At 47.0% G+C, this 18,844-nt stretch overlaps 1 protein-coding gene across 1 annotated transcript in view; it reads left to right on the forward strand.

Moving 5' to 3' along the window:
- MUC6 (mucin 6, oligomeric mucus/gel-forming) overlaps positions 1–18,528 on the forward strand; it is a 50,221-nt gene extending 31,693 nt beyond the window's left edge. The window contains exons 23-39 of the mRNA XM_055814173.1: positions 1,029–1,214; positions 1,674–1,913; positions 2,839–2,995; positions 3,747–3,890; positions 4,462–4,524; positions 5,479–5,526; positions 7,297–7,479; positions 9,592–9,639; positions 9,978–10,220; positions 10,930–11,003; positions 11,339–11,922; positions 12,298–12,914; positions 13,839–14,027; positions 14,091–14,434; positions 14,698–15,505; positions 17,350–17,452; positions 18,351–18,528. Coding sequence (XP_055670148.1) covers positions 1,029–1,214; positions 1,674–1,913; positions 2,839–2,995; positions 3,747–3,890; positions 4,462–4,524; positions 5,479–5,526; positions 7,297–7,479; positions 9,592–9,639; positions 9,978–10,220; positions 10,930–11,003; positions 11,339–11,922; positions 12,298–12,914; positions 13,839–14,027; positions 14,091–14,434; positions 14,698–15,505; positions 17,350–17,452; positions 18,351–18,528 — 4,209 coding nt within the window. The remainder of the gene's footprint in view (positions 1–1,028; positions 1,215–1,673; positions 1,914–2,838; positions 2,996–3,746; positions 3,891–4,461; positions 4,525–5,478; positions 5,527–7,296; positions 7,480–9,591; positions 9,640–9,977; positions 10,221–10,929; positions 11,004–11,338; positions 11,923–12,297; positions 12,915–13,838; positions 14,028–14,090; positions 14,435–14,697; positions 15,506–17,349; positions 17,453–18,350) is intronic.
- Positions 18,529–18,844: the final 316 nt, after the last annotated feature.

Below are 18,844 nucleotides of genomic sequence, written 5' to 3' on the forward strand. Positions count from 1 at the left end.
TCACCAGAGCGGAGAGGAGGGGCAGCATCCCCCCCTCGCCCTGCTGCCCACGCTGCTGGTGACGCAGCCCAGGGCGCGGGTGGCTTTCTGGGCTGCGAGCGCACGTTGCTGGCTCACGCCCAGTTTCCACCCACCAGCACCCCCAAGTCCCTCTCCGCAGGGCTGCTCTCCATCCTTCACCCAGTATCCATACTGGGGGCTGCCCCGACCCCGGTGCAGGACCTGGCACTTGGCCTGGCTGAGCCTCAGGAGGTGCAGGTGGGCCCACTGCTGGGGCTTGTCCAGGTCCCTCTGAACGGCATCCCTTCCCTCAGGGTCGTCACTGTGCCACTCAGCTTGGTGTCACCTGCAGACTTGCTGGGGGCGCGCTCGGTCCCACTGTCCGTGTCACTGGTGAAGATATCTAACAGTACTGGTCCCAGTATGGACCCCTGAGGGACACCACTGGTCACTGATCTCCATCTGGATTTTGAGCTGTTGACCACTACCTTCTAGATGTGATCATCCAGCCAATTCCTTACCCACCAAGCAGTCCGCCCATCAAAGCTGTATCTCTCCAGTTTAGAGAGAAGGTTGTGTGGGGGACTGTGCCCAAGGCCTTACAGAATCCAGAGAGGTGACATCTGCAGCTCCTCCCTTGTCCACTGATGTAGTCACTCCGCCACAGAGAGGCCACTAGGCTGGTCAGGCAAGACTTGCCCTTGATGAAGCTGTGCCGGTTGTCTCGAATCACCTCTCTGTCCTCCGTATGCTTTAACACAGCTTCAGGATCTGTTCCGTGATCTTCCCAGGCCCAGAGGCTGACAGGTCAGAGTTCCAGCGGTCCCTTTCTGCCTTTTTTAAAAATGGGTGCGATGTTTCCATTTCCCCAGTCACCGAGGCCTTCACCTGACATGACTTTTCAAAAATAATTGGAGATGTCAAGAGAGTCTGTAGTAGCATAGCATCTGACCTTCAGCAGTGTGACACAGAGTAAGGAAAATACTGAAACTTGGCAAGTTATAACACCCAGATAAATTTTCTTCCAGAATTTGACATTCATACTGCGTGATGAAACCTTCACTATTTCCGGGGAAAACCCTGGAGTACGATACAGCGTGAAAAAGAATGCCCTTCACCTGATGTTTGATATCATTATCCTAGGAAAATACAACATGACCCTTATCTGGAATAAGCACATGACTTTATTCATCAAGATCTCCAGAGAAACCCAGGTATTGCAGAATAACTTCCTCATAAAACTGCCCCTCAACTCAGAATGAACTGCATATTTGATGGTGGTTGCCTTGACTCTTTGTGATGGCGAATTTTTTTCAGAGATGCTACTAGCAATTCATTTTCATCATTATCTCCAAAACAGCAGAGATTTTCACTACAGGCTGATTTGTAAGTGATTACCATGCTGCATTCAGGAAATTGTTGAGCTAAGTGCTTGTATTTTATACAACTGCATGGCTGAGTTTGATCTCTGCATTATGACAGTTTATAGTTTTGAGGAGAAACACATTCATCCACTGATGAACAGAACCTCGTGCACAAGACACCAAGAATATATGAGAGAGTATTTGTAGAATTACATTCACTCCTAAAGCACAGGAGACTGTCCGTCATTGAAAGGGAAGGCAAGTAATTGTAACTTGCTGAATTGATATTCCTGCTTTCATCTGATCTAGGAAACTATATGCGGTTTGTGTGGGAACTATAATGGCAATATGAAGGATGATTTTGAAACTCGAAGCAAGTATGTGGCATCAAGTGAATTGGAATTTGTCAATTCATGGAAAGAGAATCCTCTGTGTGGGGATGTATACTTCGTAGTGGACCCCTGTAACAAGAACCCTTATCGTAAAGCATGGGCAGAAAAGACATGTTCCATCATCAACAGCCAAGTCTTTTCTGCCTGTCACAATAAGGTAAGAATTTATTTGGCCTTCTTTTTATTTATAGGCATAACCTGTATTTTTCCAGAGTGCTCACATTCCAACACTTAATTTTCTCTTCCCCAGAATGTAAAATACATGTAAAATGTTTTATGGCTTTCATTTATGTTAGCCTTCTTCCTTTCTTATTTGCACTTCACCAGCCCTTTTGTAAGCACAAAAGCTAAGTCAGCTGATGAGTTAAAAATACCAGAGTGAAAAAAGAATGAAGACCTAAATATCAGAAATTAGTCAGTCTGTTGATGATGTCTGATACTGATCAATGCACTGGTTACTCTTTTGAAATCATTTTGCCTTTGTCAGAAAATCAAACTTCAGAAAAGCCTGAAAACCCTGGTTCTCATCAGTAAGTCAACATTACTTAGAAGGTGCAGATCAGCCCAAGAGTAAAGGTATCATCAACCTTCCTATCTGATTTAAGTTGCCCACTTTGTGGAAATGAAAATACTGCAAGGTTGATCAGAACCAGGCCTTCTGAAGGTAGATCTCTGTTTCCAGAAGGTGAAAACAAATGTGAAATGTGGATAATGCTGCAGAGCTCATGCAAATCCATGGCGGGTGTAGAGCTGACAAAGAGACACGTGTCCTGAATGGGTGCGAGGGTTTTAGGGGGTTTTAGCTGGCTATACAGAATATGTATACATAGGTGTCTCCACATCAACAATAGAAACTCATGACATTTTGCCACGTGTATGTCTGTTGTTGATGTGAAGACCACCTACATTCTTGCTAAAAAGATTTGTATGAAGTGGGACTGTAATTGCTTTGACAAGTGTTCAGAGGAAATGCTAGTTACTCTTGCTTAGTGGAACACATGTTTAGCCCAGGGAAAAACACCTTCTTAACAAACAGGTAGAAAAAGATCCTAGAAAATCCATTACTTCATCTCCCAATGCAGGTGAATCGTATGCCCTATTATGAGGCCTGTGTTCGAGACTCTTGTGGTTGTGACATTGGAGGGGACTGTGAATGCATGTGTGATGCCATTGCAGTATATGCCATGGCGTGCTTAGATAAAGGTATCTGCATTGACTGGAGAACCCCCGAGTTCTGCCGTAAGTTTCTTTAAGCTCTCTTTAAAAAGGTTTAAGGTACTATTATTGTTGCTGTGAGTATATTAACATGGCAATGTAGGTCATTGCTTAATAAGCACCTCCTAAGTTGCATTTTCCTCTATGGGAAATAGTTAACTTCAGTCACCTGGGTTTTGAAATCTGTAGTTTTCATTTGTGCTAAATTAACCAAAATATTATATCTCTTCTTACCGTGGAGTAATGAGAGAAAATAATGTGTTTACAGAACACAGACTGATTCTTTTGCTGCCACTGCATAGTGAACTGTCAGTTTGTCAGCAGAGGGAGTATGAAATTGTGAAAAAATATGTTTTGTTTTAGCTATGATGGAATTCCTTCTGCGTGGATGTCAAGGAAACAGACAGCTGTGTTGGCTGGAACACTGTAAAACAGGAAAAAGATATCACAGTGTTACAGAACACTGTATATGGAGGAAAAAAAGAGAATGAATACGTTATAAATCAATGCTAGAGTTGCTATCTTCGATAGTTTTTTTCAACATTTCACTATATTATGTATTAAAAACTGTGGAAGTGCCTGCACAGTGCGTTTGCAAAAAAGAAACTGACTTCACTGGAGCATAAATTTCAGTTTACATCAGAAGCTAATAACTTCAGTGACAAAATTGTTGATTGAAACTGTTTATTGATTTTGTACTCCCTTTAGTCCTTTGAAAATAACATGCCATTAAATTGAAAATATCTGATTTCTCTCTTCCTCTTACCTTTTTTAGCTGTCTATTGTGAATATTATAATTCTCATAAAAAACCAGGAAGTGGTGGTGCGTATTCCTATGGCTACAGCAATGACAACTGCACCTGGCATTACAGGCCTTGTAACTGCCCAAATCAAAACTACAAATATGTCAACATCGAAGGTAATAAGCTGTACTAGTGTAAACTGGGAAACAGTTACAAAATAATACTTTTCAATGCTGTTTTTTACATCACTCCTACCACAGTTAATGGTTAATAGTGGTATTCTAATTGGTGCTATCTTTAAAGAAGCTTTGCTGATCTTTACCTTACTATTACTGCTTTAAATACATAATAATTCAGTACCTGTACTATACCTAGCTTTACATTGAGCTCAGCCTGTCTTGAAGATAAATTCTCTGACTTGCGCCAAATCAAAAGAATATGCCTTACTTCGATAAGAAAACTTGGAGAGAGGAGGTTTGAAGATTTATTTTTTTTTTGACAAATGGGTATAGTTGGAGAAACCAAAAAAATCACTACATAGGCAGACCCTTCTTCTGAGGGTGACATTGGAAATGCTTACCTGAATAGATGGTGTTGCGATTGATATTTTTTTATTATTATTGCAATTGCAATTGATTTAATTGCAATTTTTAATAACAGAAACACAAGATATGAGATTATAGATAGAATTAATGAAATGCTTTTCTTTGAGAAATGTATAAAAAACTTATCTTGCCCTTTCTTCAGGCTGTTACAACTGCTCTCATGATGAATATTTTGACCATGAGAAGGACAGATGCATGCCATGTGGTAAGCTATATACTCATTCTCTTTCTCTACAGTAATGGGAAAACTATACTAAAACATTTGGCTATTCTCAAAGAATGTATTTTTCCTGGTACCTCTCGATTTATAATAAATGTTCATTGGAACAGAAGTTTCCTTCAAAATAACCACATTACTGTACTGCTAGTATGTAAAACTTTGGTTGTAAGTAAAGGGTTGAAAAGAATTTTAGTAAAAAAAAATAAAAGAAAGATGAGGGTAGGGAATGCTCAAATACAGAAGCTGGATGACCCTGGCTGGTTTTAGTCAGCAGCATGAAGTTATGTTTATTGTTAAATGTAAGTACTTTTCAAAATGTGGGTCTTCCTGAAAGTGTGTTGGTATTCTGATCAGTGTGAGGGGCTGTCCCAGCAGAGCTGTGAGTCTCAGGTATGTCCAACACCTTCCATAAAAGAAGAGAACATACAGAAGAGGATGAGACCTAGCTAATGAACTCTACTTAGCAAATCTCTTTTTAGATACTTTTTTTAAAATTTATTTTACCTTTATATTTATTACCATATGGTTTACTTCTGTTAAATAGTGTTTTGGATAGACTCCAGCTGCACAGTTTGGATTTTCATGCAGATGCAAAAAAATTCAAGGACAATTTTTGTCATATTACAAAATTCTAACTTGTGTAACTGGGATCTTGGCTAGTATCTTTCCATTGTCCCTGAAAAATGAGGTGTCCTTAAGCATAAAAATCATAAGAAAGGTAGCAAAAAATTTACTCATGTTCATTATTATGAGATGTATTGGTTTATCATTAAGTCCTTTGATGTGAAGTTTACCACTAAAATATGTAATACTAAGCATTTTTAGGAGTATCTCACTAATGAACACAGTCCTTTGAATCCAATCTGAAATTTGCCTTATTTGAAGTATTTTAATATGTTTTGATTCACAAATTTAACTTGTTCTACTTTTACATTACAGGACCTAAAATCGTTAGTACCACACCTGAAATATCTTCACCTTCAACAGGTTAGTTCACATAGTTGACCAAACTAGTACTTACACACTTATATATTTCAAGTATGTGTTTATACCGTAAGCACTATCCTATTTTGTGCGATATAGTAGCATCACCAGTTTCACATGCATAAGATGTAATGATGAAAAATAACCTGGTGTCATAATTATCACCAAAAAAAATCCCAGAGATACTTCTTAGACATCTTAATTAAAAAAAAATTACTGAGAACAGTGTTTCCAGAGTATACTTAGGCATTTCCAGATATCAGTAATGAAATATCTCTGCTAGTGAAAAAGGACTTCTGTTTTGTCTCTGGTGGATGGTGAGACCGAGCGTGCCCCCAGCACCTCGGAGGTGCAGGTGACACCAAGCTGAGTGGCGCAGTGACGACCCTGAGGGAAGGGATGCCGTTCAGAGGGACCTGGACAAGCCCCAGCAGTGGGCCCACCTGCACCTCCTGAGGCTCAGCCAGGCCAAGTGCCAGGTCCTGCACCGGGGTCGGGGCAGCCCCCAGTATGGATACTGGGTGAAGGATGGAGAGCAGCCCTGCGGAGAGGGACTTGGGGGTGCTGGTGGGTGGAAACTGGGCGTGAGCCAGCAACGTGCGCTCGCAGCCCAGAAAGCCACCCGCGCCCTGGGCTGCGTCACCAGCAGCGTGGGCAGCAGGGCGAGGGGGGGATGCTGCCCCTCCTCTCCGCTCTGGTGAGACCCCCCTGCAGCGCTGCGTCCAGCTCTGGGGTCCTCAGCACAGGAGAGACATGGGCCTGTTGGAGCGGGGCCAGAGGGGCCACAGAGATGGGCAGAGGCTGGAGCCCCGCTCGGTGAGGGCAGCTGGGAGAGCTGGGGCTGTTCAGCCTGGAGCAGAGAAGGCTCCGGGGAGACCTGACAGCCGCCTTCCATACTTGAAGGGGGCTCACGGGAAAGGTGGGGACAGACTTTTTAGTAGGGCCAGTAGTGATAGGACAACGGGCAATGGTTTTCAACTAGAAGAGGGCAGACTGAGACTAGATAGAAGAAATTTTTTATGATGAGGGTGGTGAAACACTGGCAGAGGTTGCCTAGAAAAGCTGTAGGTGCCCCATCCCTGGAAACATCCAAGGCCGGGCTGGCTGGGGCTCTGAGCAACCTGATGTAGTTGAAGATGTCCCTGCTCATTGCAGCAGGGTTGGAGCAGATGACCTTTAAAGGTCACTTCCAACCTAAACCATTCTGTGTTCATATGATGTACAATATCCCACAAAAATGTCATTACATTTCTTAGTGGTGATGGCCATAAAACACTTTAACAATTTTAGAAGGTCCTCATGGAATGGTATGACTGTCTATACCCAACCCCTACAGCCTGATTCAAGATAGAAATCTCTATATACTGATCTTGAATTTATTAGAAATTCCATTAATTTCCTTGAAGAAATACGGTATTGTGAAAAAGTTACACTGTCAGCTGTGTGAATAACAAAATACAATTCCATCTCTCCTGCTATGCAGAAGTATTTATGCCATATTCACTTTAAAGTGATGCAGAAGAATGTATAAAGCTTCTGCAAGATTTCCTGTTTAATATAATAACTGCATATAATAGCAAAGGAATAGATGGATAGCTTTTATCAAATGTTTTTTTCTAAAAGATAGTGGGGTTTAGTAGTTGTTACTACTATCAGTTACTTAAGAGAGAGTGGTTTTGCTTCAAAAATAATTTTCAACTTGTATAGGATATTATAAATCGATTATCAAGAACTATTCCTTATCCTTTAATTTTGCTTTTTTTTTTTTTTTAGTGGCAACAGTGCAGCCTAAAGTAACAAGAAGCTTTACCACAAGTACCCTGCCCACAGTACCTCATATTTCTTCTTCTGCAGCTGTTGTATCAACTGAGACTACAAATCCAACAATAACCTCAAAAATCACAGTTCCAAGGACCTCATCAGCATCACCCCTTGTCACAGTAAAGTCAACAACTGGTAGGTTTTTAGTGTTACCGTCTAAAATAAATTACAGTAAACCCTCTCTATACATAGCTGAGATAGCACTCTACTAGGGAAGCATTGCAAGCTGTCTCAACATCCAGGCATAAGACTCCAGACCATGCCACAGGGAAAGCAGGCTTCTAGAAAGGAGTTTGTAAACCAGAAACTTCCAGAAGTATAGGTTGAAAGTGCATGTAAAGAGAAAGGATGTAGGCACTAGGTTAAAAGCACAGCTGAGAATCATTTGTGTGACTTATCTGAGAAGCACGTTAGAAGGTCTGTCAGCAGTGAGCCAGCTCAGCTCCAGTTGGCTTTATTAGCTCAGCTTCAGCTTCCTTTCCACAGCTGGTTCAGTTATGCAGTCATATTCAAGGAGGACCCAACCTATCAACTCTGATGAATGTAAGCAGGCTCTGAAGCCAAATCACACAGGTATCAGTGTAGCAGCTTTGTCTAGGATTACAGAGTCCTGCTGTCAGGAGAATGACTTCTCCAACATAAATTACTTTCCAGTTCTGTGGCTTGTGGAGAATCATAACGTGTAGCTTCCCACCAACATGCACGTCAACTAATAAGCCATCCTGGACCCAGGCTGTCGGGGAAAGCAGAGCTGAAAAGTCCCACAGGAGTCAAAACACAACTTCAAAGGCTTCATTGTGACTCCTAAGAGCTGTGCACTGGGACAAGGCAAGTCCTATAGTGTGATGCTATTTAGCTTTGTAGTACAAATTACAGGAAGCTGAAACTGTGGCTGATTTGGAACATAAGAATAGCCAATGAAATTGTCATTTGGGCAAAGTCCATACAGACCACCCTATAAATGACAGCAAAGCTGACTTCTTAGAAAAATTGTATAAAAAATAGTCTAATACAGGAAAAATACAGAAAAAGAGAACAAAGAAAGATATGAAACAATAGAAAACAAGTAGGAGTAGAGAAAGATTTGGAGAGCTTAAGAGACTATGAATACAAACAATTACACAGAAAATATTCAAAAGATCAACGGTGAAAACTGGGTCTGTGGAATATGGGTAGCTTCTTCATATTTTATCTATTTTAAAATATTCAATGAATTGATTACTCACAATATATCATTTACCTTTACTCCAAAAGAGCATACAATGTCAGTTTTTACCACACCAAACGTGACTACAACCATCACTGTCCCCTATATAACTACCTCAACAAAAAGAACCATGACCACTACACCAAAGCCTACGGCTGTTGGCTCCTCAACTGCTGCTTCAACAGAGACAGAACAAGTAAGGTTCACCACACCACCCTTCAAGACCACTATCAAAAAGGAAACAACCACCTCAATACCTACTCAAACCACACCTCAGATCACAACTTTCAGCAAACCTAAACTAACAACAGTAGGTAAATACCACTTTCTAAACTACCAACAGGAAGTAAATATCACTTTTTTGGTATCTGCCAGGTGAAGCCATCACTCACAAGACACGTGTCAATATACTCCTTATAAAACCCCCAAGCATTCTTACTATTTGTCTTAACCATGTCCTTTGCTATCTATTTGCAATGTTAACTGAAGAAGTGTGATAAAAATAATGGAAATGTATGTGCCTTGCCAATGGAGCAAGCATCTGACATCCAAATATCTTAAACATAACATTTCTCTTCAAGGCCATACTCTACACTGCCTTCAAATACAGGCAAAATCTCCATCTGTACTTCAAAGTGAGTTCTTGAAAACTCACAAGTGACAGAATGTATGTTCCCTCTAGCCCTTGTAACAAATTCTCCCAAAAGTAAATATTAAAAAAAGGAAATTACACTGTGGGATGTCAGGTACTCCATATGCCAAAAAGGACAGTCCTCTGAGGTTGTGGCAACATGAATTGCTAGGTTCACAACTGACACCAGAGGCTGGGACAGTGCGTGGGGAGCAGTCTGCTGTAGTGGGAGTGCAGGCATACACTCCCAATCTATGTGTTTCCCACAAAATACTGTTGGGGTGCACACATCTGGGTTGTCTTGTGCCAGCAATTACAGCCTCCTCTGAGGAAGTACCACAACTCACTTTAATTAGGAACTTTACCAGCTCCCAACCATTACTAATATCCGTTCTTCCTTACGTTACAGAAAGTAAGGGAACCCAAGCGACCACTCTGTACCACCAGGTCCCTGTAGGTGAGTAAGAGGGAGCTAGGTGGTACCCTTGGCCTAAGACTGCTTTACTTAGCCCAGCTTTTCCAGATGATGTTCTTGCCCAGTCTGGAACACCCTGGAGGGAAGACATGCACATACAGAGAGGCTTTTCTTCCCTCGGGAGATCCAGGAAGAGACAGGGGTTGCTGAATAGTCACAGGGCCCCATATTTTTTTTTGTGGGGGGAAGCCACTGGTCCATTTTTCCCGCTTGCCTACCCCCACCCATTCCCTGGGGCTTCCACCAAGAAATTTCCCACCTCCTTTGCCTTCCCCTCTTGCCCTACTATCCTCAATCAACCTGTACTTTTCTCTCCGTAGTTGTCACCCACAGAAGGTCAACAAAGCCACACATTGTCCAGCATCTCATCACACAGAAGACCACCTCTGCCATATCTGCCAGCAGCACCTCTGTCCCAAGAGAGGTCAGCCTTGCCAGCAGCCCAGAAGCCCCACTGACAAGGATGTTTCCAAGCCCCAGCTCTTTACCTGCCACCTCAGCGTCATCTCCTTCTTCTCCCTCCTCAACTGTGTCCTCAACACAGCTGAGACCATCATATCCTGGTAAGGCTCCCTCCTGCTCCTCTCCACACTCCTTCAAGCTCCCACTGTTCTCTTCTAAGCAGCACAACCTTCACGGGCTTCAGTTTTGGTACTCACTCTCAATTTCCACTAGTCCTGCTAAGGGAGTCCTAGGACCCAGGGGTCCTGGGACTGGCCTGCACGTGACCCTGACTGCGTCCTCCTCCCTTGCCACCGCAGGGGTTTGGCTCTGGGGCACAGGCCTTTGTCAGGGTACAGACATCCATGAGTTCCTGCCCTACAACTGGCAAGCAGAGACAAGCTAATACACGCTCCCTCCCCTTACAGTGGTGCGTGAGAATGCACAGTGTGGGGAACAAAAGGCAGTGAAAGTAGAAACACATCTCCAGTTCCGATCTAAAGACAGTTTTGGGTAAAAGACAGTAAACAAGGCATGTCTCCAGCCAAAGGATGGCCGGGCCCAGGCACACCCATGACAAGTGTGGGTCAACAAATACCACCTCCTTGGCCAATGCAGACCCTGGGAGTAAAAGTCACCGGGGAGGGTGGGCAAGAAGGTGTACGCTCAGCTCCAGGCTAAGTTCTCCCACTTAGACCCATCGGGCTCCACATACTTGGGTTGCCTTGGTGTTGAACAGGACAGCCTGCTTTGAGGAGATGCCACAACATGCTTTGCCTAGAATCCTTCCCAAGACTCAACCATTCTTTTCTCTCCTCCCTTTCTTTGTAGCAAGGGAGCCAACCAGAGCTAAGACTCCAACTAGTAAAGTAGTAACAGGTGAGTGCTCTGGTCAGGACAGAGCTGTGAGTCATCCATGGCCAATGCGTGTCTCCCTTCATTAGCCTCGACTCCCCTTTGGATCCTTTACAGCGCAGTCTGCATCAGGCAAATTGTAGACTATCTGTAAACCAGTGGAATTGCACATGAAAGTAGTGATAGCCCTTCCCCTCTCAAGAGCTCCACAAAAAAGGACAGAAACAAACTGCGAGAAGACAAATGTCAAAATGATCACCACCCTGCAATTCCCAGAAGCTGCAGAACGGGATGGGATATACTGGGGGACGTGGACCAATACATTCATATGTGAAACAGCAACAGTTACTGGGACCTGGTTCTGTCTTCCTTGTCCGTATCATAGCACGAAGAGTTTACCCCAGAAATGCCCACCTTACACACCTTCCCACCTTACACAGTCATCTTAATTGACCTGTGCTTCCCTCCCGGCAGCCTTCACCCACACAAAGCCCACTATGCCACACATTATGCCGCCTGTCACCACGCAGAAGACCACCGCCACCACCCCTGCCAGCAGCACCTCCAGGACCTCTGCCTCCAGAGGGGCCACCCCCACCAGCTCCACAGAAGCCCCTCTGACCGGGATGTCTCCAAGTCCCAGCTCTGCGCCAGCCCCCAGCAGCGCGCCCAGCACCCGGCTGTCATCTGCCACCACGTCCACAGTGTCCTCCACCACTTCCACAGTGTCCTCCACCACTTCCACAGTGTCCTCCACCGCAGCCCCAGCCACCAGCCCCCAGCCTACGCCTACAACCCTGAGGCCCAGGCCCTTTTCCTTGACGACCAGAGCTCCAACAGAGTTGCCTCCACTGCAGTCCTCTGCACCCTCCACGGCCAAAACCAGCCCGCTGCCGTCGCCTGCATCTTCCCCCTCCTCGACTGTGTCCTCGACTGTGTCCTCAACATGGCTGAGCTCCTCACACCCCGGTAAGGCTCCCTGCCTCCCTTCGCACTGCTCTGCTTGCTGTTCCCATCTCTCATGCTCGGTTTCTTCCATTCTTCCTTCCTAGACGCACACGCTGCTCAGGCTGTTGTCTTAGTACTTGCTCTCTGTTCCCACTTACTTTGGAAGTGGCACTTTGGGATGGCCCTGGAGCACAGGCCTGTCCCACGGGGCCTGGCTGCCAGTCTGGGAGGGAGCAGAGGGTGCGCTGTGCCTGCCCGGGGGGGGGACATCCATATCTGGGGGCGCTCCTTTTCCAGGGAGAGGCAGAGGGCGCCGGCTTGATGAAGGAACCCGTTAGACACTGTCCCTAGTTCCTTCTTCTAGGGGGAGAACCTGGATGGGGATTCTGCAGGCAGGAACCGCCATCCCACTGCTCCCTCTTGCCCATCAAGACTCAGTGTCCATGTTCCCTGCAGGGCGCATCTGCCCACCTCCTTTGCCTTCCCCTCTTGCCCTCACCCTCAGATGACCTGTGCTTCCCTCCCGGCAGCCTTCACCCACACAAAGCCCACTATGCCACACATTATGCCGCCTGTCACCACGCAGAAGACCACCGCCACCACCCCTGCCAGCAGCACCTCCGGGACTTCTGCCTCCAGAGGGGCCACCCCCACCAGCTCCACAGAAGCCCCTCTGACCGGGATGTCTCCAAGTCCCAGCTCTGCGCCAGCCCCCAGCAGCGCGCCCAGCACCCGGCTGCCATCTGCCACCACTTCCACAGTGTCCTCCACCACTTCCACAGTGTCCTCCACCACTTCCACAGTGTCCTCCACCGCAGCCCCGGCCACCAGCCCCCAGCCTACGCCTACGACCCTGAGGCCCAGGCCCTTTTCCTTGACGACCAGAGCTCCAACAGAGTTGCCTCCACTGCAGTCCTCTGCACCCTCCACGGCCAAAACCAGCCCGCTGCCGTCGCCTGCATCTTCCCCCTCCTCGACTGTGTCCTCAACATGGCTGAGCTCCTCACACCCCGGTAAGGCTCCCTGCCTCCCTTCCTGCCGCTCCTGCCTGTTCTTCCCAGCTCTTTACTTCTCCTTCCATCCATCTCCATTATTCCTTCCGAGAACCATTCTCAGCTTGTGCATTTGTTTTGGTACTCGGCCCTCCCTTTGCGCTGCCCTTGGCCAGCCTAAGACCTGGTGCAGGCCTGGGCCTGTGTCCTGGCTCTGAGTGGGATGGAGCCAAGTGTTTTCCCAGCAGGTTTTCTGGTGCTGTGTTCCAGCTGTGTGTCCAAGCCAGTGTGGGTAGCGCACAAGCGCTTCAGCTTTTGCTGAGGGTTGCTAGGACAGTGTCCAGGCCTGCTCTCTTCCTCCTCCTGCCAGCCAAGGAGTGGGCAAGAGGTTGGTTTGGACCTAGCCAGGATGGCTGACGCAAAGGGAGTGACCAAGGAGATGCGCCACCCCACAGAGAGCCATGCTGAGCAGGAACATGGGGTGGGGGCAGTTTTTCCCAAGTAGCCATTGCTCAGGGACTGGCTGGCCATTGGCCACCACTGGGAGGTGGCGAGTGGCTGCCTTTCCGTCTCCTGGGTGGGGTTTGGTGTGGTTTCCCTTTAATTTGTCCATACCTGGGTGTTCTGTGGGGTTTTGTGCTTTTGCATCTCTGACTCTCTCTGTTTGTGCTGAGGGGGCAGGAAGCGAGTGGCTGGATGGGTGCTTGGCATCCAGCCAGGGTCAGCCCGCCGCTGACTGGCACACGTTGGGCCGTGCTGGCACTAAGGGGGATAAGGAGGCTTAAGGAAGAAGCCAGAAGCCCAATTTTCCTTCTTGCCCTGCAAGACTCAGTGCGCCACATGGCTGTGTTTCTTGCTCGAGGCCCTGCAGGGCGCATCTGCCCACCTCCTTTGCCTTCCCCTCTTGCCCTCACCCTCAGATGACCTGTGCTTCCCTCCCGGCAGCCTTCACCCACACAAAGCCCACTATGCCACACATTATGCCGCCTGTCACCACGCAGAAGACCACCGCCACCACCCCTGCCAGCAGCACCTCCAGGACCTCTGCCTCCAGAGGGGCCACCCCCACCAGCTCCACAGAAGCCCCTCTGACCGGGATGTCTCCAAGTCCCAGCTCTGCGCCAGCCCCCAGCAGCGCGCCCAGCACCCGGCTGTCATCTGCCACCACTTCCACAGTGTCCTCCACCACGTCCACAGTGTCCTCCACCACGTCCACAGTGTCCTCCACCACTTCCACAGTGTCCTCCACCGCAGCCCCGGCCACCAGCCCCCAGCCTACGCCTACGACCCTGAGGCCCAGGCCCTTTTCCTTGACGACCAGAGCTCCAACAGAGTTGCCTCCACTGCAGTCCTCTGCACCCTCCACGGCCAAAACCAGCCCGCTGCCGTCGCCTGCATCTTCCCCCTCCTCGACTGTGTCCTCGACTGTGTCCTCAACATGGCTGAGCTCCTCACACCCCGGTAAGGCTCCCTGCCTCCCTTCGCACTGCTCTGCTTGCTGTTCCCATCTCTCATGCTCGGTTTCTTCCATTCTTCCTTCCTAGATGCACACGCTGCTCAGGCTGTTGTCTTAGTACTTGCTCTCTGTTCCCACTTACTTTGGAAGTGGCACTTTGGGATGGCCCTGGAGCACAGGCCTGTCCCACGGGGCCTGGCTGCCAGTCTGGGAGGGAGCAGAGGGTGCGCTGTGCCTGCCCGGGGGGGGGACATCCATATCTGGGGGCGCTCCTTTTCCAGGGAGAGGCAGAGGGCGCCGGCTTGATGAAGGAACCCGTTAGACACAGTCCCTAGTTCCTTCTTCTAGGGGGAGAACCTGGATGGGGATTCTGCAGGCAGGAACCGCCATCCCACTGCTCCCTCTTGCCCATCAAGACTCAGTGTCCATGTTCCCTGCAGGGCGCATCTGCCCACCTCCTTTGCCTTCCCCTCTTGCCCTCACCCTCAGATGACCTGTGCTTCCCTCCCGGCAGCCTCCACCCACACAAAGCCCACTATGCCACACATTATGCCGCCTGTCACCACGCAGAAGACCACCGCCACCACCCCTGCCAGCAGCACCTCCGGGACTTCTGCCTCCAGAGGGGCCACCCCCACCAGCTCCACAGAAGCCCCTCTGACCGGGAGGTCTCCAAGTCCCAGCTCTGCGCCAGCCCCCAGCAGCGCGCCCAGCACCCGGCTGCCATCTGCCACCACTTCCACAGTGTCCTCCACCACGTCCACAGTGTCCTCCACCACTTCCACAGTGTCCTCCACCGCAGCCCCAAGCAGCAGGCCCACACGTACCTCTGTGCCCCTCACTACTTCCACATTTAGATCTGCTGAGAGTACTCCATATTTTTCCTCACCAAACACAACATTTAGTCCATATGGTGAAATACCTTCATCAGTACCTCCTGCCACTGTCTCTGCCAAGTCCACTCCGGTGTTGATCCCAACTGCTTTAATTACAACTACTCTTGCTCCCGGTGTTATTACTACTGTTTCTATGGAATCAGCTGAAACGACTTCATTGCGAACAACGTTAACCACTACCCGCACCACATCATCCTCTTTTTCCACTTCTGGACTTTCAACAACTTCATCTTCTGTTGGACCATTTATAGTGCCACAAGGTAAAGTATATCTGTATCATTTCCCTTGTTTTTAGCACATCTTTTCTTGCGTGAGTGTATGAATTCTCACATGGCATATTCTTTGTCCATGATACTATTTGTATGCACTGTCTCCATCTCCTTGTCCTTTCTGCAGGTTTTTTTTGGTAAAGTATTTGTCTGAATTCCTTCATTTCATAACTGGGTCCCTGCTACATACTGGTGTAAACATGAAAAAGCATGAGTTAAGGAGGCTGACAGGATGCGTATAAGGAAAGTCACAGAATCGTTTGGTTTTTAATCTTAAAATCCCAGCTCAATATTGTAAGAGAGCAAGATACCAAATAAAAGGTATCTTAACTTACCCTGCTGTTGCCCTGTTAGGTCTCTTAGACTTTCTGCACACTAGAGCATTGTTCGGTTTCCCCTCTGCAGCAAGCCTTTTCTCTGTTTTCAGGACACAGTGATGTTTTTTGGCTCCTGGTGTTACTACCTAGTATGTTCTGGCTAAAGGAACGCCACATCCTCCATTTTCTGTAGAATGTCACGTAAAGGGAGGCACACAAAGCAACATCCTCCTTACTGGTTTTAAATGGAAGCATCCTAAGGATGATCAGTATAGGAGTCAGGAACACTGATGCGGACGCACAGGAGACATCTATACATTGTTAACTGTGTTCTCTATAGGTGGCAGAGACCTAGTTGCTAGCCCTACTTGGAAACCGGGAGGCAGACAGGTTTTCTTCAATGCTCCCTATAATATGGATTAACCCTTCTAAGAATAAACCAGAATGAGATGTGCACTGTGAATCTCTGAGCTGAAGGTAGATTTCCTGCGTGGTTATGTTTTACTTGCTGTGTCTATTTGTTTTAACCACTGTTTGAGGACCCAGGAAAGTTACGCTCTCCGTTTCAGCTACATTGTTGAACTTTCAGTCCAGAAAGAAAAGTTAAATACTAGCCTAGCTCCTAATTTCTAAGATACTGGTATAGCACCTTGGCCTGGGGTCCAGGCATTGCCTTGTTTTCCAACGGCAAAGTTTCCAAATTCCTACTACAGCATTAACTGAGCCTTCCCCATAACAGTGTTCAGGTTTACATCCATAACCTGTCTTCAAGCAGGGAACCCAAATGTGCTCAGAAGAGCATTGTACGGGAGCACACGAGAGGTACATGAATTGCCTTCATAGTATTCAACATCTTTGTTCTCCTTAACATAAACTTCAAACACGGTCTTTAAACTCGTAGGAAAACCTGTGCTTTCAGCCAGCGCTTTGCCTTATGAAGCGCTTAGTGTCTTGCTTCAAGTCAGGAGAAAATGCAAGACACAGAATCATTACCCACGACGTAGCGCTCTCCTTTCTATCCACTCAGCAAGACTTGAGTCAGGCATTTCGGTTGTGATCTGCTGGCTGCCCGAGTCAGTCCTTAAAGAGTATATTTAGCATTTTTCAAAAAAAAAAAACCCCAACAAACTATTACAAAGTCTGTGAACCAGAAATAATTCCAGCAGAATCAGCCAGCTGGTTGTTTTATTTGCATCTTTGTGTTCTCATCAGTGGATTAGAAGTTTTTTTTCCTGCTGGACGGGGGGTGCGCTATATTCCTTAACAGGAATTTTTTTGCTCATTCCTAATTCCTGTGACTTGCCTTTTCTTAGCTGCCCTGCAGGGCAGCCCTCTCAGGTATCTTCAGTGCCTAGTTTAAAACCCACTCATGCTGTTACTTGTGACTTACTGTCTCATGCAACGGGAACAGTTTTCCATGAAACAGAGTATGGAGGATTTTGGCATCCAGCAAAGGTCACTTGAGAAGACTTTAAGATAAATTTCTGCTCTATTTTTTTTTCTTTTTACATTTGACAGAGCGTTGTGAAGAACACAAATATGAAGAAAAAATAACTTACAAAGGCTGTTCTACAAACGTCACTTTAAGCCGGTGTGAAGGATCGTGCCCATCTTCCACAAAGTAAGGGGGAGCTGACAGACTGCAGGGAACTAAACTGGTTTCTTTTTCTGCAGGTGGCCAAACAAGGTAGTGATCCATTAACGACTGCTGCTTTCTGGTGCAGGCAGAAATATGTGGTTGGCAGCCACCCTGCAACAGAACGTTGCAGTATAAGCCAGCTAACTCGAACCAGTGCTAGTAACACCTTTAGTATGTTGGGATTTAGAATTTAAGCAAGAAATGTTGTCTCAGTTTAAAAAAAAACAAACAAAACCAGACACATTATGCTGCAGGTTTTTGGGCCTTTGTTGGTTTTGGTTTTGGGTTTCTTTTGGTTGGTTTTGTTGTTGTTTTTTTTAAAGGGCAGTTAGAGTACAGATACTTGTTTTCAAATAGCCAAGACGACAAAATAAGAAATTTCTCTCACCTAAATACACGATGTTAGTTCAATTGTCTGTTTTCCCAACAGCGTAACTCGGGGATGGTGTAGGCCCAGGTGGGCTGCCAGCCTGTGCACTCCTGCTTGCTCAGCAGCAAACTACCCGGGGAATCAAGGCCTCAGTGAAAACTAACTCCCTGCAGTGGCCTTACAGAACTCAAAATTATTTGGGAAAAAAGTTGTAAAAGTTTCCAGCCAGGTCTGAGGCCTAACAGCTACAAGCCCTTTGAACATTCAGTCTGAGAGGTGGGCAGCAGCTCAGTGCGCCTGAATTCCCACCGCCGTCATCGTGAGGACTTAAAATAATCCCTTCCCGCGCTGTCTGTGGTTCTCTAGTTGACAGAACCATTAAGCTCTTAGTAGTGGCACTCCTTCCTGTAAACTTCCACCAGAAGACAAAAATAAACGTTCTAATACTCGAAAAGCTGTGAGCCTGGAGCGCCATATACAGCCTCCTGAGCCTCCCTCTCTTCCCAACAGGTGGGACGCTGAGAAGATGCTGGTCAGCACCGCCTGCGGCTGCTGCAGGCCGCTCCAGCTGCTGAAGAAGGAATTCCAGCTCCCGTGCCAGGACCCGGATAACCCCAGAAAAAGGCTTGTTACAGAAATAATTGTATTTAGCAGCTGTGTTTGTGACTTTGACAGTTGCACACACTAGTCAGAGCTCCAGATGGCCTCAGCTACAAAAAAACCCACAACCCTTAAACCACTGATCACAATTTAACACTTCCACAGTGGCAGCTCACTGCTGGGAGTTCTCTGATTACACAGGCTAGTGCTGCGGTGAGGCTTCCCGAGCAGCGGCAATGAACTTAAGGAATAATTTACCCCTATCAGGGTAGGTGGGGGTGCAGGGGAGGAGAAAAATCAACCCCAAAACCACCCACCACAGGGTGGGAGGGAAGACCAGCTCAGAGGGGTCTCGCCTTGCTCGGGGTGATATTTAACCAGAGGCTAAAAACTGGCACCTACAC

The sequence above is a fragment of the Falco peregrinus genome, chromosome 9 (assembly GCF_023634155.1).
Source record: "Falco peregrinus isolate bFalPer1 chromosome 9, bFalPer1.pri, whole genome shotgun sequence".
NCBI classification, from domain to species: Eukaryota; Metazoa; Chordata; class Aves; order Falconiformes; family Falconidae; genus Falco; species Falco peregrinus.